The following is a 20,494-nucleotide window of genomic DNA, read 5'->3' as shown; positions in this document are numbered from 1 at the left end:
TTGTCATTAGTTTCCAGGATGTTTCGAATTTCTTCTTTGATTTCATTGGTAACCCAATCAATATTTAATAGCATGCTATTCAGCTTCCAGGTGTTTGAGTATTTTGGGTTGTTTTTATTGTAGTTTATTTCTAATATTATGCCATCGTGGTCTGCGAAGACGCTTTTTATGATTTCAATTTTCTTGAATTTGGGGATACTTTGCTTGTGACCCAATATATGGTCTATTTTTGAATATGTCCTATGAGCATTTGAGTAGAATGTATATTCCCTGGCTTTCGGGTGAAGTGTTCTGAAGATGTCTATTAAGTCCATCTGATCTAGTGAGTCATTTAGGATTGCTATATCTTTGCTGATTATTTGTCTAGAGGACTTATCCAGTGCTGTCAGTGGTGTATTAAAGTCCCCTACTATGATTGTATTGTTGTTGATGTCTCCTTTGATATCTTCCAGGAGTTTTTTTATGAATTTGGGTGCTCCTGCATTGGGTGCATATATGTTTACCAGGATTATATCTTCTTGTTGTATTGATCCCTTTAGTATTATGAAGTGGCCTTCCTTATCTCTTGTTATGGCCTTCACTTTGAGGTCTATTTTGTCCGATATAAGTATTGCTACCCCAGCTTTCTTTTCCTTTCCATTTGCCTGAAAGATATTTTTCCATCCTTTCACTTTCAGTCTGTGTGAGTCCCTTCTAATGAGGTGGGTTTCTTGTAGACAGCAGATGTATGGGTCATGTTTTTTTATCCATTCAGCCACTCGATGTCTTTTGTTTGGAGCATTTAGTCCGTTTACGTTTAAAGTTATTATTGAAAGGTACTTGTTTGTAGGCATTTCTGTTTTTGTGTGGCTGTTTTCTTTCTGAGCTTTTTATTTCTTATTTTTATACCAGTCCCTTTAGCATTCCTTGCATTGCTGGCTTGGTGGTGATAAACTCCCTTAGCCTTTTTTTGTCTGTGAAGCTTCTTATTTCCCCTTCAAGTTTGAATGATAGCCTTGCTGGATAGAGTATTCTTGGATTCAGTCCTTTGCTTTGCATCACTTTGTAAATTTCCGTCCATTCTTTTCTGGCCTGATGTGTTTCTGTTGAGAAATCATTTGACAATCTAATGGGAGATCCCTTGTATGTAACTTTCCGTCTCTCTCTTGCAGCCTGTAAGATTCTCTCTTTGTCCTGAACATTTGCCATGGTAATTATGATGTGTCTTGGTGTGGGTCTTTTTGGGTTCACCTTGTTTGGGACTCTCTGGGCTTGTGTGACTTTTTTCTTCCCCACCTCTGGGAAGTTTTCTGATATTATTTCTTCTAATAGGTTTTCTAATCCTTGTTCATCCTTCTGTTGTTCTGGTACCCCTATTATTCGTATGTTGTTTCGTTTCATGTTGTCCCAAAGCTCCCTTAGGCTCTCCTCCTGTCTTTTCATTTTTTTCTCCAATTGCAGTACATTTTGGGTGTGTTTTGCTTCCTTGTCTTCTAAATCACTAATTCGGTCCTCCGCTTCTCCTAGTCTACTGTTGATACTTTCAATGGAGTTTTTCATTGCAGCTATATCACTCTTCATATCTTCTTGGGTCTTACTTAAGTTGTTGATTTTTTCATCTGTTTCTTCTAGCTTCTTCCATATGTTATCGATTTTTTCATCTGTTTCTTCTAGCTTCTTCCATATGTTATCGATTTTTTCATCTGTTTCTTCTTGCTTCTTGCTGAGGTTGTCGATTTTTTCCTCCATCCGGTTTATGCACTCTAGGACCCTTATTCTGAATTCTTTTTCTGTCATGTTGCATGCCTCTGTATTACTTAGCTGCTTTTCTGGAGAGTCCTCCTTCTCTTTCCTTTGGGGGTTTCTTTGTCTACCCATGTTTGATCTCACTGACATATCTAGACGTTGAGTCGTTCAGTGGCTGCTCCCTTGGTGGCAGTGACTCCTTGGTCTGCGGTTCCTCTTCGGGCGGTTGCGGTAGCAGCTGCTCTTCAGTTGGCAGCAACTCCTCTGGTGGGTGCTGTTCACAGCTGTGGTGGCTCTTCTGGCTGGTGGGGCGAGGTTTCACGTACAGCTGCTGTTCCTCAGCAGAGGGTGTGGTGCTCAGGAGGTTGCTGTTGCTTGGATCTGCTGTGTTGATTTAAAGGCACAAAATACAACACAACAAGGCACCACGTACCAGGCACTATACACAAATATATTCACGATATTAATAACCCCAAATAAAGGTGAGCACCTGAATTAAGAGAATTAGGGGATAAGGAAAAGGAAGAGAAAAAGAGAAAAGAGAAAAAAGAAAAGAAAATTAGGGACCAAAAAAAGGAGTGCAAAAATGAAAGTGGGAAAAAGGAGGGGGGAAAGTAAAAGCGAGAAAAGAAAGGAAAAGAAAAAAAAAAGAGCGAAAAGAGAGAATGAAGTGGAAGAGGGGAAGAGACTTTTTATATGAGGAGAATACTCCTATAGAACAGCCATTAATCCCAACAAATTCCAGCAACAGCTCCCTGGAGATAAATGCAAACTAGAAACAACCAATAATATAACGATGAAAATAGAATGGAGAACACTAATCCCAAAATAAAATAAAGAGAAAATAAAATGGCACTTTAAAAAAAATGGTAAAATGGTAGCAGTAATAATACTGGTTAAAAATAAGAAGGTAGTAATTAAAAGGGTAAAATCAGGTGATGGAAAAAAGAAGAAAAAAAAAAAGAAGAAGAAAAGGAAAAAAAAAAAAAAAAAAAAAAAAAAAAAAAAAAATTGGTTTATTAGTTAAAAGGTGAAAAAAAAAAAAATATTGCAGTAGTGAAGGTCCTTCGGTTCTTCTATTCTTCAGTGTGGCTCGCCTTAGACCTGCCAGGTATTCAGGAGAGTGTTGAGTTTCCCTGCGATACACTGTTCCTCTGTGTTGTAAACCACAGTCCTTATTTTAAAGCAAGCCGCATTTGTTTCCCAGACTGCCTTATTTTGTGTTTAGCAAAGAGTCAGTTTGTGGGTCAGCCTCTGGGTGGCAGTGTTCTGGGGTTGGCCTCTGAGGCTACAGGGCCTCTCTGTCCAGTGGAAGTTCACTGCCCAGAGCTGGCTGCGTAAGAGTTACCAGTGCTGTGTTGTTGCTGGGATTGAAAATCCCTCTATAGGCCAGACCCTGTTAACTCCCAGGGACTGATCAGGTTATTTTAATCCTTGATCTCCTACAGGGTGGAATCTGGGTGTGGCTGTGCTCCTTGCCTGGGGGCTGGGGGGAGGAGTCTCACTCTCCGGAGAGAATGGCTGCCTCAGACGTGGGCTCAGGGGTGTCTCAGCACTCAATTCGCTGCCACCTCTCCCGGCCCCCCTTCTCTCCTCAGTCTCTCCCCAGATTCCACTCCTCCGCACACTCTCCCTCTCTTCAGCACAGGTGAGTGTCTGTATCCGAAATGTCCCATGAAGAGGGTTCAGTGAAAACAAACAAACAAACGCCGGCCGCGGAAACGGGGAAGGCTTGGTTTCTGTAAGCTTCTTCTCTTACCGGGACTGCATGGTCTGGTCAGCTCTTCAGGCTGCCCCCTTTAGGCTCAGTCCTCTGTGATCACAGACCCAGCTCTCAATTCCCCCGGCAGCGCCAGGAATCCCGCGGTTCTCCTTTCCCCCGTCAGGGGCTGTGCCTGTCCCAAGGGACGCGGCTGTCTGCCACGCGGTCTCCCTCCGACTCTCTGGGCTCAGAGGTCTGGCAAACTTTCCTGCCCAAATCCCTGGTTTTTTTTACCTTTCCAGGGGAGTTCTGCTCTTCCCGGCTGTAAACCGTCTCGCCAGCTGAGCAATTTCGCCAATTCGGGGTGGATGTTACTAGTTTCAGCTGCTCACTCCATTTGCTCAGGGACACGACCTGGGACGCGTCTGCCTATACCGCCGCCATCTTCCTGAATCCCTCAATTTTGTCTTTCCATATATTTTCCTCATTGCCGGAAGCTGGTCCACCCTTGCTGCTTGACACAGTTGCTGCAGGAAGAAACATCTGCACAGCTTATGTTTCAAGGGACCTGGAGTATATGGCATATGTTTGCTCCCCCTCTTAATGCTATGTGTTTTAAACAGGACCACCTCCCCGAGAAAGGTTGTTTCCCCAGGTGAGGATTTTTCCCTGGAGTTAGGGAGGGAATAAAACCTCTTTACTAAGTGCCAGGCGGGTAGTTAATCACTTCACCTATAACAATCACGCTTATGCTACATAATCTTTACTTAGGATAATCTCCTTCAATTACTTCCTTGTAACTTAATAGAACAATAGAGTAGTAACCTTTGAATGGAGATAATAAACGCCCTAACCTTTGGAATAGAAATTGACAGGGTTAAAATCAACTGGTATAAATACAGATGTAACAAGACAATAAAACTCAGAACCTGGCTGGAGAACCTGGACAGAGAACCTGGCTGGAGAACCTAGCAAGAGAACATGGCAAGAGAACCTGGACAGAACCTGGCTGGAGATCCTGGATAGAACCTGGCAAGAGAACCTGGCTATGATGATCGACTGAACACTGTCTCCATGTTATTCCTTCTTCGTCAAGTTTGGGAACCCCTGGACCTGCTGGGGGTGGACCCCAATACCCCATCTCAAGCATTCAAATCATCACCAAAGTTGTCCCCTGTGATTTTGTGCACTGCATAAAATCCCTCCACCTGCCACTTCATTCTAAAGGTCCTTCACCTGGGCTTCCTTAGTTGAAGGTCTAACCAGCAGCATTACCCATGACTTTGATGTTTCTGTTATAAATTCTCAAAGTGAAGTGCAGCTTATTTCTTTTTAACAACTCCACAAGATGGCACTGGTTGGATTCCATGTCAATTTATGTGAACTCTATCTCACTTTTATACATTGTTGTTTGGTGTTCCCAGTCCACCTTCTCCATAGTTTCTCTCTTTGCATTTTCCTCCAGGGATGACCCTTTATCAAAGAGCTGAGTTCTCTTTCTCCCTGGCCTTTCCCATCTGTTAAAAACAGCTAGAGGCTGTGCACAAGGCTGTGTGTCTTGCCTGGTGTTTAGGTGGTTGGGGGAGATGGTTACTATGGGAGAACAAAGGAAAGCTTTTGCTCTCATAGAAAAGCAAAGATATATTTAGATCAATGGTAAGGTAGGTAATAATTACTTTCTTCATCAGAGGGCAATGGGCTGGGCATCTCTAGTCTTGCATTTCCATTATTTCCTTGGATGGGTACTTGTTCGTAAGACTCTGAAATAAAAAAGACAACAGCTGAGGTCCCACAGAGCCTTACTCTGCCTATTACCATTTTGTTGCACCTTACTGGCTTCTCTTTTCTTCCTCTGTTCCTACTTAAAGCCTGACTGCATATATTGCCACTTTCACTCAGTGAAAGTGTTTGTGTTTCGTTGATTCCACAGTAAATCTCTCCCTGACCTATTTTGACTTTTGTTTCTGTCTATCTTCCCCAGTGAGGCTCTGCAGCTCTTCTCCCTTTGTCTCTTATCTTAGTATTTCTCTTTTTCTTCAGGTCTCTCCTATCAATATATCAGGATCCATTTCTGCACTCTGTGTGTCTGTGTGATTGCCCTCTTTTTGTTAATGAATGTCTCCTTGAGTCTTACCTTACTTCATTCTCTGCCACCAGCAAATGCCCCTTGGCCTCTCCACATTCATCAAACCCAGCCACTCAGGCTTACCTGCTGACTCAGTCTCTTGGGCACATTGTTCATTCGCTTGTTGGCTTTCTAGTGCATCATTATTGTTACTGGTTGTAACTGTTTCATTCACATTTATCTGTCCTCTTTCACGATGGTGCTCTGACAGTCCATTTTCAGGTGGGGATGTACCTAAACCACATTTTGATTAGTAGTTATTTTATTTGCTTTGAGCATCAATCAGGGTCCAACAGGAAAATATAAAGCTCTCTAAGCCTTTGGAGCAGAGGGAATTTAATCCAGGGGATTAGTTATACATCTGGTGGAAGACCTGACAATTCCAAATTGAAGAATAGTCTACAGGAAGCTATCGGAGGGACCAAGGGTGAGCTCATGTGTCAAGTCACTGGGTAGGTAGAAGCTGGACCATGGCTGGCCTGCTTGGTGGGAGGTAGAGTCATGGGAGATGCAGCTATCGAGAGAATTGCTGCCCAAGACAGTGATAGGGAAATACCATGCTTCTCCCTTGCTTCCACTCTCCACTCCCTTGCTGGTGTCTCCCAGTTTAGGAATCCAGCAGGAAGATGTAGCAAGAGACCTAGCAAGCAAGGCTGCAAGGGTCTGTGGCCAGAGATAGAGGGCAGAGCAGAACAGAAGCCCATAAGGAATGAATCCCTGAGTAAACCATCCAGGACCAGTGCACCCTCTTCCCTATGGTGGGCCTCCTTGGTTCATTATTGATTCCATTGACCCATCCCACTCTGTTCCTACCAACCTCAATAGTTGTATGAATTGGTAAATATTTTTTTCAGTGCAGTTTGGATTTTTTCATTTAGTGCTATTTTCTAAGCAAAGTTATTTATGTAAAGTATGATTTAATCATAATTCCCCTAATTTTAATACAGAATGTGAAACCTGGTGCATTGTAATGCCACATCTACAGTTCCTTAGGGCCTCCTCCTGGGGTGGTAAGCATGAGACACAGCCCTTCCCTTGTCTGTGAATATCACAGTCAACCATTCCTGCTTATTGTGCATCATTTGGGTTGTAGGTTGAAATTCCTGTCGTTATTTTTATTTAAAAATTAAAATGTATCTTTGAAATTCCTCTCTTTATACTAGTATACATTGTTCCCAATCATTAAGATGCTCTGGGATTTTATTTCCAAGCAGATTTGCTCTCAGACCACATTGGGAGTCATAATGTCATTGCATCCTCCCCCACATCCTACACACACACGGGCACACACAAACACACACACACACACACACACACACACACACACTCACATATGCGCACATGCAGACACACACAGAATCCCTTCCCTGCTCATTACTCCTCACAATTCTTTCCTTTCACCCTTCCTATTCCCACCAGCAGGACCGGTGGCTACATGGATAACATGGATTCATATACTTTAAAGGATATTTTTAAATTAAACTTTTTGAGTAAATATGATTTGCTAAAAGTATAACTGTGCTTTCAAAAATAACTCTGAGAAGTTTTTCTTTTATAAAAATGTATTGCTAATTTGAATATCCTTTCTTAAATAACACATCCTACTGGCAGCTACATTGCAATGCCTGCCATAGTGAATTTTCCTGAATCTCTTCCCTGTCACTCATTTCCAAAGGAGAGTCATACAACAAACACATGATACTTCTTATAGACTAGTGTGCTCTAGGGTACAGAATCTGAGGCCCTCAATTTATTTTCTGTGGCCTGAGGTTGGTATTACTGTTATCACTGCTTTTCCAAATATCCCAGTTTACTGTAGTAGTTAAGAGCTTAGACTCTGGCACTAGATACAAATAATAATGATCATTAAACATAGTGATATTAACACATGCATGGAACACTGATGAGGTACCAGGCATGATTGTGAATACTTTACATCACATAACTTGTTTAAAATCCATCACCCTGTGAAGTAGGTACTGTTATCATCTCCATTTTATAGATGGTGAAACTAAGGGACAAAGAGGGAAATCCACTTCCCAGGGCCACAGGGCAGAATTTAAAGCCAGCCATGGGAGGGGAAGCCAGGGGATTGTCAAGGGCGGGAAAAAAAGGAGACATATGTAATACTCTTTATAATACTTTAAGCAATAAAACAATTAAAAAATAAAAAAAAAATAAAAACTAAACTAAACTAAACTAAACTAAACTAAAATAAAATAAAATAAAGCCAGCCATGGGTCAGCAGACTTCCTGTTCTGACACTGCCCTAAGGTGAGGTCTATCCCTAGTCTCAGTGGCTGAACTTGCATAAATAGCCAAAGTCTCAGTTCATTCTTTGTTCTCTGAAAAATGTGGTTGATACACCATCATTGTATTTTTTTAATCCTCACCTGAGGACATGTTCATTGATTTTCGAGAAAAAAGGGGGGGGAGAGGGAGAGATAGGGAGAGATAGAGAGAGAGAGAGAGAGAGAGAGAGAGAGAGAGAGAGAGAGAGATTGAGAAAGAAATTGCTTGCCTCCTGTATGTGCCCCAATTGGGAACTGAACCGGCAACCTAGGTATGTGCCCTGCCAGGGAATTGAACCCTTGACCTTTCCATGTACAGGATGATGTTCCAACCAACTGAGCCACACTGGCCAGGGTGATATACCATCATTTTAAGTGTTTGAGACAATTAAATAAAATATTGCCTATATCACTATAAGAGATATTGTGACTGATTAGAAAATTAACTCTTTTTGATTAATATCTTAAATATATAATATTTTAAATAATTTAATACCATTATTAAGAGTGTTATAGATTAAGGGAAGGTCAAGAGTTGTACACAGTGGCGATTGGTTGCTAAATTACCAAAGCATTTTTTTGGAGGCTGGTCAGGTGTTTGGAGGGCAGCTCCAGGCCTGCTGCTCCAGAGATGATGGGAGAGGGTTTGCTCGGGAGGCACATGGTGTCCATGGTGAGGGACCCAACAGGTAAGAGACCCTGGCCCAGGAGGAACACACTTATTACCCCTACCTCACCACCCTTGCTACAGTGCTGGCCACAGCTGGATGTGATGTCAAAGCAAGGCTGCAGCCAGATTCAAGCAAGACAGAGGCAGAACACTATGAAGCCAGGTGCATGGGCAATAGGTCCAGGCCCAGGTTGTCAGGAGCTGGCAGCAAGTGCATTTCAGGAATAAGGAAGGAGTGATCCTCCCAGGCAACCAGGAAAATGAAGACTCTGTTATTTAAATCCTCGGATAAATTGCAGAAGCCAAAATGGACAATTTTGGGTGATCATTACTAAAAAGAAGCAGCCCTCCCACCATAGCACCTGCCAGATGGGACCAGAACTGCAAAGGGTCACAGAAGTCAACAGGAACAGACCATTGTAATTCGCGGGATGTGAGCAGATCCAGGTCAGGCTTTGATATGAGTTTTCACCAGTGCCTGGGTTGGAAAATGAGAAGTTTATTTCAGAAATGCTATCCTCCCCTAATTCCCCTTGAATCTTTATAAAGTAGGACTTGAGGATGCCCTCCCCCCAGGTATCAATACAGAGCCCATCTGGACCTGGCGGATTCCACCCCACTCTTATAGTCAGACCCAAGTCCCCCTTTGGACTGAAAGCACCTTGGCCAGTCCATCTCACTAAGTATTTTCCATGAGCACCTTAGGTGACTGGCAATGGCTTTTCATGTCACCCATGGCCATAGTGAAACTTTTTTTGTTCCCACAGCTGCCCCTGACTGGTGGCCTTGCTGTAGTTCCTACAAAGTCCTGGTGCTTCATTGCACCCCTCTTTGCACCATACCCTCCCTCCCCATGTCTGTTTCTCTGTCTTGTTGGCCTTTTCATGAGGTTCAGTGTCTGATTCTCCTATACTCCTTCCAGCTCCTAGTATTCTTCTTTCTGTGTTTCTATCTGCATATATTTCCCTATTTTTGTTTCATGCTTCCGGCTTTTCCATGAGATTATCTGGGTGTGTGCAGGGTTAAGAATGCCAGGGTTCATCTTGCTCATTTGACCCCAGTCCAACTACACATACAACCTGCCAACTACACACAGATTTTAGTCTCCTAATTGCAGAAAGAGTACATACATAATATTAACTTCTAATGGCAGCTGGGAGCACTAAGTCCACAGCTGTCAGAGTAAATATTCAATAAGTGAGCTCTTAGTAATATGGTTGTTTTATTGTGTCCTTTACCCCTTTCTTCTGTCTTTCATTTCCCCTCCTTCTTTTCTCAAAATATGCACATTTCCTCTCTTCTTTCTATTACTGCCCATCTCCTTTAATATTCCTGCTCTTGAACAGAATCCCCCACATTTGAATCAGTCCCTTTTTCTCTCATTATCAAGGATCTCCTCTGTGATGTTGACCTGGGGTCCATAGTTCCTAACCCTATATAGCTTCACACTGATCTTCTCCTACAGGATCTCTCTAAATCACAATTACTTCCAGGTTAGCATTGTCTATAAACTGGTTTCCTGACAGATTGGGTTCCTGTTCCTTTGTCTTGTTTATTGAGCCAAGGGTATCTTGTCATAGCTCCTTCTCCTGGATCAGTCTCTGGTAAGATGATCATAAAAACAGCGCTCCCTGCCTTCTCCATGCTCCTCAACAGTTCTTCTCTGATTCCCAAATTTCATCAGGACTAAGGGCCCATCTCCTGTTCTGCTTTCCACTTTAGATGAGAATCAGTTTTTATGTTTGCAATCACCTTGTTCAAGACTTAGTTGGGTGTTAGGGTTCTCCAAACTCTCGTCTCCATCATTTTCTTGGAAACAAATGCTCTCAGGGTTTTCTGAGAAGATGGAGAGAAAAGACACTTAGAGATTTCCATCAGAGACCAGGGTCATCATCTCAAATTTACATGTTTAAGAATTTCTAACCCTTGGGTCACTCAGAGCTCATTGGGTCCCCATCCTCATGGTAAAGTTCTCCGTCATTGCTGGGACAGGAAAAAGAGCCCCCAACAAGCAACTATTTATATTTTGCACACAGAAAGTAGCCACTCAAATGTCAGTATAACGGAATTGTGAAAACATAGTAGTAAAAAAATCATACGGTTGGGAAAGAAAATATCAAAATAAATACTGGAAGTTAAGTGTGTTTTCTGAACTATTCCAAGTATAATGAAGCAACAGATGGGTTTCTCAGTAGAAGGACTAAGATTCTAGAGAGATCCTTGTGATGAAGATAAAGCCCAAAAGCTTTAAAGATGGGCCTGGAGAAGAGTAGGGTTGGACTTAATTGGGTCAGGGAGGAGGAGTTTTTCCCAAAGAGATAGACCAGAGGACACTGGTGAAATTAGACAGACCTCCTAGGGGATTGATTTCAGAAATAAGGAAAGGACACTGAACCTGCAAGCAGGGAATGAATATTTTAGCACTGGAGGATGCCTCCAGATTCCTCAACCAGGGGCAGAGGAGGCTGCAGTGAGGAGGGACTAGAGCATTAACCTAGGGCCTCTGCATGTAGATGACACAATAAATGTAAGGAGGAAGTATATAAACCAAAAAGTCTGGGTGTGAGTGTCTATGGGGAGACCAGGGAGGATGAGGCACTGTGGAAGGACATGAAGGCTACCCTAGGCTGATAATGGGAGCTCCTATTGGGACCATGCCCATTGCTTGATAGATGAACAAGACTGTGGGAACCACAGATGCTTTGTCATTCCAGGACATGGCTATAAATCCAGGAAAAATCAGGTAGAAGATAGGGCTTAAAGCCAGAAATGGTAAAAGTAACCTATGGTCAAGTGTTCTGCTGAGGGTTTGAGTGGATCTATGAATGGATGAAAGTGGCGTCCAGGCAGCAGGAGAGTGACACACTTCAAACCACAACCTTTAGTTTCTTGAATTTTGCATTGTTGACCTGTAGCTACATGGGCAGCAGAATATGGGAGGTGGAAGCTGCAGCCTTCCTCAGAGGTCGGTGGGCAGCTTTGGGCATACATGTGGGTCATCCCAGAATGGGGAGCCCTAGAAACCGAGGCATGTGATTTGGGTACGAGGCCCTGGGGAGGGAAGTTCCCGAACTCCATGGAGAGGATCAGAGACCCTAAGATGTAGGTAGTAAAGGTAACTGCAATTCCCGTCTTACCCATGTCTTGGAACATCCTGGTTACAAATATAATATTGACTTGAAATTTGTGACTAGGTATTTGACTTCCTTTATCCCTTTTTCTGACTAAATGACTTGCTGTAAAAACAACTTTGTTCTTCATTACATAAGACTGCTATTGATACAATTCAATAAGCCACATGTTTCATGCCTACTTTAAACTATTTCCTTGTTTACAAACTTCTTAGTATCTCCTTATTGCCTACTTATAAACTTCAAATTGCTTAACTTTATATACTAAACTTTGTAAAATCATCTTCAAACTTATCTCTCTTGAATTAGCTCCCACAGTATGCTTTTCATCTCTGATTGAGCCAAATCAAATTTGTCCTTGTTTTGAAGACATAGTAGTCCTTTTCACACTCATGTCTGATCCCATAGCATCCACCCTCTTAGAACATATGACCATTTTTCTTGTAATGCCTCTATCTCTTATCTGGAGAACTCCATTGAGCTTCCATTGGAATAAAAAGTTCACTTAGGCAAGTAAATTATCTATCTATCTATCTATCTATCTATCTATCTATCTATCTATCTATCTAGGTACAGTAGAACATTCTCTTAACTGGGTACCATTATAAAGTATAAATTATGTCTTCTTAGAAAATCATACCTTTTTGAGAATCATACCTATAGTGTTATATAGCATCAAAAGTAGTCCCTGGGAGAGCAATAGTTTTTGTGATTCTATGACTAATGTGTGTTTCACCCCTTGTGAAGAAAGTTAATAAAACCATTTCTTGTTCTTTAAGAGCAAATTTGACTTTGGGTTAAATTTCTTGCTTATTACTCTGGACACCTGATGAAGGTGGCCTCTCTTCTGTGTCACTAGGCCAACACTGAGCTTATGGTAAAAAGTGACCTGTGACTGTAGGTAGATAAATTGTATGTATACTAGGAAGGACTATATGTGAACTATAAGCCATGTATGATCTTTCTTCAATGTAGTGACTCTTGTAACTCAGCTCTTCTTTGTGGGGTCCCTGAAAGTTACAACTACAGAATTGTTACATGAGACGTTGACTCCCATGAGCTTGGGATGGCCAAATCACAGTGGATCCCACAACTAAGCTGTCACTAGTGGTGGGTGGTAGTCACCTTGGTGGACTGCTGTGTGGACAGCTGCAAGGGGTTCCACAGAAGAGCGGCAACTGATGCTGCCCTGTTGGGATGCTGAGTTTCTTGTCATTTGTCTTTCTAAGTAGGTCTCATGCCACCATGGCTCTGGTTGTCCTGTGACCCTAAATGCCTAGTTAAGCAGACCTGCAGGGGGTATTTATAGTGTAGCCATTTTATCAAAAACTTTGAGAGGCTCATGATATGTCTGTTTTCTTAACTGCTATATCCCTACTGCCCAGCACTGTGAGTGGTACATAGTAGGAGTTAAATATATACTTGTCAAAAAAAGTTATTCCTGTACAGCAAGAGGTAGATAATAAACTAATTACCATTTTCAAATCCTTTATAAATGGTATTTAAGGCAGGGTATTCCTGTTTGTTGTCCTCACTGAATAATGCTTCCAGGAGTGATAGGTCAAATGTCTTCTCCAGCTCTTCGAGCACATTGTACACCACTCTCTGTACAGGGACCAGGTTTCTACAAGATTCTTGACAATCCTAAAAATAATAAATGGAGAAAATATAAATATGAACTTCCAAGTTACAGAAGAGCCCTAGAAAGTGATTTTTGTTGTTGCTAATCCTCACCAGAGGATATTTTTTTCCATTGCTTTTCAGAGAGAGTGGAAGGGAGGGAGGGAGTGGGAAGGGAGAAAGAAAAAAATCATTGATGAGAGAGAGATACATCGACTGGTTGCCGCCCGCAGGAGTCCTGACTGGGGCTGGGAACCTGCAACCCAGGTATGGGCCCTTGACCAGGAATCAAACCTGAGAGCCTACAGAGCTCAGGGAAACGCTCTAACCATTGAACCAGTCAGTCATAGCTAGAAATTTATTTTGTTGTAAATGTGTTACAATTTCCCGCATAGGTATTTTTTCATGTAAAATTTAGAATTGTTATATATTTGTATGACTACTAAGTGATTGTAACATAAGAAACCTCACTTACTTCATACATTTTATTGGTGATGAGTTCACGGTCACGAAGAATCTGAAGGAAAGGAAATTCTTTATGTATTGCTCTTGAAATCTCCACCTTATTTCTTTTGAAGTGCTGGAATCTAATATCGTAGGTAAACCTGTTGTCTCTGCCCTGGTCTTCTGTGGACATCCTAGGGAGAAGGGATACTATGTGAAAATGGTTATCAAGATTCTGAGATGCTTGTGGAGGCGGTTAAGAGAAATATCACCCTGCGTTATAAAACTAGTTAATAACTAAAAAGTTGTGGTTTGATAATGATATAGAATAAATTTAGCATTTCACAAGAATATCACCATTTCTTCTGGGACTTCTGCTTTGTGTTGTTATAAATCTACCTCTGCTTTGTTATATACGGTGAATTTTTTTATGCATCTAAACGTTAGAAATTGCTGTTGTTTCCAGTGAAAGTAATTGTAATCCTGAGACTGTAATTCTGGTTCTTAGTTGATCATTTTATTACTATGATAACAATATTTTAATCAACATTTTGTATTTCTAAATGTTATGAAGACTCCTATTTTTGTCAAACAAGAAAAGTACCCAATAGGCATATACACATCAGGTAATAATAATGTCACATTATTGCTTCTAATTCCTGCAAGAAAGTGTTTCTGGTTAAGGATGGGAGTTGAAGAGAAGCATTTGTCTTCTCTTTTATTGAAAACACTACTAAACTGATAATGAAGGAATGTAGGTGGAGGATACTCCCAGCAGTCAGGAAATCAACTGTGTGCCCTGTGGGATCCTTAAGGCAGTAGAAATTGAATGGGAGACATGCTGCTTAAAACCAACATGTCATTTGAAAAATGAAGAGCAGAACAACCCCACAACCCACAAGAGTGGTTCTCAACCGTCCTAATGGAGCGACCCTTTAATACAGTTCCTCATGCTGTGGTGACCCCTAATTTCATTGTTACAAATTGAACATAATTAAAGCATAGTGATTAATCACAAAAATAATATGTAATTATATATGTGTTTTCCGATGGTCTTAGGCGACCCCTGTGAAAGGGTCATTTGACCCCCAAAGGGGTCGTGACCCACAGGTTGAGAACCCCTGACCCACAAACTGACCACCTGAAGCCAGGCAGCTCTCAGAGGCAAACATTGCTGTCTTTTTATCAAAGTATGTTACTGTCGCCTGTTACTGGATTTGTACATAGAATAATACATTATGTATGCTTATGTGTCTAACTTCTTTTGTTCATTATCTATGTTTTTGGTAATTAGAAGTTTGTTCCTTTTTTTTTTGGTAGAGAATACTCCATTGGATGTTTTTACCACAATCTGCTTATTTATTTTCCTATTGATAAGCATTTGGATTGATTCCAGTTTGGAACTAGTGCAAATAAAGCTGCTCTGCTTTTTGTGGCGAGATGTTTTCATTCCTCTTGGAGAAACAGCCAAAATTGAAATTGTAAGGTCATTGTGTAGCAGTATGTTTAACCATTACGGTATCTGCCAAACTGTTTTTCAAAGTCTATAAGAAATAACCTTTCCAATTTTAGTCATTTTAATGTGTGATGTGCTATCTCAAATAGCTTTAATTTGTATTTCTTTAATGACTAATTATACTGATCATATTTCCATATGCTTATTGGCGATTCATGTATCATTATTTATTATATATCTTCATGTAAAGTGTCCATTCAAGTCTTTGTCCTATTCAGATTATTGTGTTGTCTTTTACTCCTTAATAATGTGTAGGAGTTTGTTATATATTGCAGAAATAAGGGGTTTTCTTTTTTTTTACTCTTTTTTAAAAAAGAATTTTTATGCTAAACACCCTGCTTTTAGCAATTAAACTGCACAACCCCTACCTCAGACCTCCACCCCTGCCCACCACCACACACACATACACACAAAATGAATCATGTTCACTCCATGTGCCCAGTGAGCTGTCAAACTGCCTTCTCCCATCAATTTCATTTGGAAATACCAAATCTGGTTCCAGCCTATATCCTTTCTAAAGACTTAATTCTTCCCCCACCACCAATTTCAAGAGCACTTCCTCTGTTCCTTTCCTATGGCACTATACCCTTCCATCCCTTTTCACAAATCCTAATTTTCCCCACTAGTCTCAAGTTAATGGGAAGTCTATTTGGTTCATCTGGGCCTACAGAATGAAATGCAGGCCTTAGCATGCAGCAGGCCCACAAATAAAGCATGTCCCAAAATTAATGCAAGAAGTAATTTTGATAGAAAACCCAGGTTTATAATTAAAAATTGTAATTTTTTTATTGATTTATAAAGTATACAGTATAGGATTATGTATGGAATGGCATATCGGGTAAATGGTCTCCACAGCTCTGCTGGTGCATACACACTCTTTTGTTGAAATTTTCCATGACCATTTTGCATAAATGTGGCTGAATTTAATGAGGCTCGTTTTCATCTTGATGGCTTGGTTAATTGACAAAATTGTCGTATTTGAGGTTCAGAAAATCCACAAGTGATTGTTGAGAAACAAATGCATCCACAACTTGTCACTGTTTGGTGTGGATTTTGGGGTGTAGGCATCATCGGACCATTCTTCGAAAATGAGGCTGCTCAGGCAATAACAAAAGAGTGCATATGTGCCAGCAAAACTGTGGAAGCCATTTACCTGATATGCTTTTGCATACATAACTCTATACTGTATACTTTATGAATCAATAAAAAATTTACAATTTTAATAATAAACCTGTGTTTTCTATCAAAATTACTTTTTGCGTGAATTTTGGGACACCCTTTAATCCTATATAATAAAGAGGTGATATGCAAATTAACCCTCACACCCTCACAAGATGGCTGCCTATGACCAAGTCAGCAGGGGGGCTTAGTGAGGAATGACCAAACGACTGAACAAGCAGGCTGCATGGGGCAACCAGGCCAGCAGGGGGTTAGTGAGGGATGACCAAACGACTGAACAACAGGCTGCATGGGGTGACCAGGCTTGCGGGGGGCCCGTGAGGGGTGACTAGGCCAGCGGGGGGGAAGTTGGGGGCAACCAGGCCAGCAGGGAGGGGGCAATTAGGAGCAACCAGGCCAGCGGGGTGGGGGGGCGGGCAGTTGGGGGCAACCAGGCCAGCAGGGAGGGGGCAGTTAGGAGCAACCAGGCCAGTGGGGGGGGGGGGGTGCAGTAAGAAGTGACCAGGATGGTGGGCAGGGAGAGTTAATGGAGACCAGGCTAGCAGGGGAGGCAGCTAGGATCTATCAGGCTGTCACGCAAAGGCAGTGAGAGGCGATCAGGCCAGCAGGAGAGGGGGGCAGATAAGGGCAACAGGGCAGGCAGGCAGGTGAGCGATTAGGAGCCAGCAGTCCAGGATTGTGAGAGGGATGTCCGACTGCCGGTTTAGGCCTGGAAGTCGGACATCCCCCAAGGGGTCCCAGATTGGAGAGGGTACAGGCTGGGCTGAGGGAACCCCTCTCCCCCATGCACAAATTTTGTGCACTGGGCCTCTAGTTGATGAAATAAAGCACGAAGGATATTTGTACCTAGAGGCTCAGCTGACAAAATCTGGGAAGAATTTCCTGTTAAAACCTTCATAACTGCACACAGGCAAAACTGTACAATTTGGTATGAAGAGGGGTTATGAGGAGGGGTGAAGAAGGGAAACAGGTACAAAGTAATTGGAAGGTCCTATGAATGTGCGTTATTAGGTAAAAATAACCTGAGGAGTTATCTATCCCCATCTCTTGGCCTTGTAAGTAGAGCAATGAACTAACAAAGAGCTGGGGCCAGAAATTAAGTAGGAGGGGGAAGCCCTATCACATGCCTTACCGCCCCCCCCCCCCCCCCCCCGCAACCCCACCAAACTTCTACTGAAAGGAGTTAGCTCTGTCAGCTTCATTGGGGGTCCTTGAGGGACAGTGCAGAGATGAGTAAGGGATGCACTCAAAAGTCATAAAATCTTATGGCTGCACTCTGACGGCTGTTACCAAAGGATAGAAAAATACGTGGGGTGGGAGGGGTGCGCTAGAGGCCAAAGCTTAAGGATGCAAAGCAGATGGCGTTCAGGCCCGCATGGCTCCTGGGAGCCCATGTGTCCAAGACCTAGAAGCTGGGCAGTCCTCTAGCCCCGCCTGATCCTGGGCTCCAAATCCAGATCTGAAAAGATCCGAGAACCCACCCCTAGGCTACCTCCCCGCACTGGGTTTACACCAACGTGCCCAGGGCCGGCCATTTCCCCAGATTGAAGTGCGAGGGGACCCCTGACCTCGCACCATGCCCACCATGTTCCTGGAGGCACCATGTTTGATTTATGTATTGGAAATATTTTCTGCCAGTTTGCCCTTCATTCTCTTAATTAAGTCTTTTGATGAGGAGAAATCTTTTTGATGAAGCCAAATCTATTTTTTGTGTGGTTAATAACTTTAGTGTAATAAGAAATCTTTGTCTACCCTAAGTTAATGAAAATATTCAAAAAGCCATTTACATATAAGCATGGGTATCTTTCTGGATTTTTCTCTTCTGTGCTACTGATCTATTTGTCTATCCTTATGCCAATAGCATATTGACTAAACTACTACAGGTTATAGAAGGTCTTGATGTCAATTAAGGAAAGGTTATTTTGGTTTTCTAAGTCTTTTGGCTTTCCACATATCTTTTATTTATTTTTTATTCCTTTTTTTTTTTATCCAACAAGTGTTTATTGAGGGCACTGTCCTTTTGAAAAATATTATTTTTATTGGTTTCAGGTATTCATCATAGTGATTAGACAATCATATACTTCAGAAAGCGTTCTCCCAGATAGTTCCAGTACCCATCTGGCACAATATCTTTAAAAATCAATTTTTCAATTTTTATAAGAAAAGCTTTTTGGATTTTTATAGCCTTTTGCATTTTGAAACCATAGAGAAATTTGATGAGAACTGACATTTTAACAATATTAAACTCCAACCTACTCCTATGCTTCCAATTCCATAACCTAGCTCTATTTTTGCCATGTCCTTACTACTCCTTAATATATTAAGTCAATTATTTATATATTTTATTTAGTTTTTATTGTCATATTCATTGTCTGTCTTCTCTCAAAAATATATAAACTGCAAGCATAGGGATTGTGTCTGTTTTGTCCTTTGATTTTTTTTGGGGGGGGTACTTGATACACATAAGGCGATAATCAATATTTATTGGTTAGATGCCCATAAGTACAAAAGTTTTTGTTGAAGCAAAATATAACCATAACAACATAACACTGATCCACGAAACCTGAAAACAGTTTGATGGTTCATTCAGCTAAATGGTTGAGTAAATTATGGTAAATTCATATGGCTGGATACATAATTATTTACTTCTAGTATTTGAATGGAAAGGCATAATTTTATTGATGAATGAAAACATAAATTTCATATTAATAAGTTATGATTCCATTTTTATACAAATCAAAGTAATAAAAGTCTTTTATTTGTGTGTGAAGTGTGGAGCAAATGTTGGGAAAGCAATGCAATGTTTCACCCAGGCTGTTAACATTGGCTTAGTTCAGAGTGTCAGGATTTCACCCCAGTCCCTTCAGTTCCTTCTTTTATCATTTTTGGTAACATCAGAGGAAAAAGAAAAAATAGGGCCAAAGTAAGACTTTTAGAATAAGTATATTTAATACCCATATAGCTTATGAGATAATATTCTTTCTGTAAAACAATTGGCTGAGAAATTTAGAAATTTAAAAGTTGACTTTCTAATTAAAAATAAAGGTAAAAAAAAGAATAAAATTTTTAGGAATAAATTTAACAAATGGAACACAAATCTTTGTTGTTGTTGTTGTTAATCTTCATCCAAGTGTAGTTTTCCATTCATTTTTAGAGAGAGTGAAAGGGGGTGGGGAGGAGACAGAGAAACATTAATGTGAGAGAAACACATAGAATGGTTGCCTTCCACACGTACCCCAAACAGGGCAGGGCATGCACCCCAACCAGAGCTGGAGATTTGAGCCTGCAACCAAGGTATGTGCCCTTACTCGGAATTGAACCCAGGACCAGTCGGTCCGCGGGCTGATACTCTCTCTATCCACTGAGCCAAACTAGCTAGGGCTGGAACACAAATATTATATGCTGATAACGTCAAAACATTGCTAAGAAATAAATTAAAGATCTAAATAAATGGAAACACTCCATGTTCATGGATTGGAAGACTCAACATATTTAAGATGGTGATTTCCTCTAATTGATTTATAGGTTCAATGCAGTTATCAAAATCCTAGCAGGCCTTATTGCAGAAATTACAAAGCTGATTCCAAATTTTATGTGGAAATGTGAATAGCCAAAACAATTTTGAGGAACCAAGTTGGAGGAATTATACTTTCTGATTTCAACAGTTATTATAAAGCTACAGTAATAATATTGGCAGAAAAAATTATGGATCACTGGTACAGAATTGATAGTGAAGAAATACACTATGTTATTAGTCAATGGAATTTCAATAAAAAATGCCAAGATAATTCAATGAGGAAAAGATAGTCTTTCAACAAATGGTGACAGGAAATTTGGATATCTACATGCAAAAATATTAATTTATACCTTTACCTCAGAGCATATACCACAATCAACTCAAAATAGATTGTAGACCTAAATGTGAGAGCAGGGCCAGCATAGCGGCATGTTTCTATGTGGTCACATAAGACCCTGTGATTGCTTTAATGCTCTGCTTTTACAGTTTTGAAATTCTTAATGATTTGTTGCCTGTTGTTTGGTGTCAAATCCAAGAAATTATTGCCAAGAACAATGTCAAAAAGTTTCACAGA

The 20,494-nt window shown here is 41.1% G+C and overlaps 1 protein-coding gene across 5 annotated transcripts in view; it reads right to left on the bottom strand.

The window, feature by feature from the left end:
- The window catches only part of SP100 (SP100 nuclear antigen), an 89,703-nt gene that overhangs the window by 56,224 nt on the left and 12,985 nt on the right, over positions 1-20,494 (bottom strand). For all 5 annotated transcript variants that reach the window (XM_036319482.1, XM_036319481.1, XM_036319485.1 and 2 more), the window contains exons 2-7: positions 13,740-13,918; positions 13,120-13,288; positions 10,266-10,349; positions 8,929-8,991; positions 5,637-5,786; positions 5,104-5,187 (exon numbers count right to left, since the gene is read on the bottom strand). In XM_036319482.1, coding sequence (XP_036175375.1) covers positions 5,104-5,187; positions 5,637-5,786; positions 8,929-8,991; positions 10,266-10,349; positions 13,120-13,288; positions 13,740-13,918 — 729 coding nt within the window. The remainder of the gene's footprint in view (positions 1-5,103; positions 5,188-5,636; positions 5,787-8,928; positions 8,992-10,265; positions 10,350-13,119; positions 13,289-13,739; positions 13,919-20,494) is intronic.

This window comes from Myotis myotis, unplaced genomic scaffold (genome assembly GCF_014108235.1).
Source record: "Myotis myotis isolate mMyoMyo1 unplaced genomic scaffold, mMyoMyo1.p scaffold_m19_p_8, whole genome shotgun sequence".
Taxonomy (NCBI): domain Eukaryota; kingdom Metazoa; phylum Chordata; class Mammalia; order Chiroptera; family Vespertilionidae; genus Myotis; species Myotis myotis.
The sequence above is the reverse complement of the archived record's forward strand: the minus strand, read 5'-3'. Positions and strand labels throughout refer to the sequence as shown.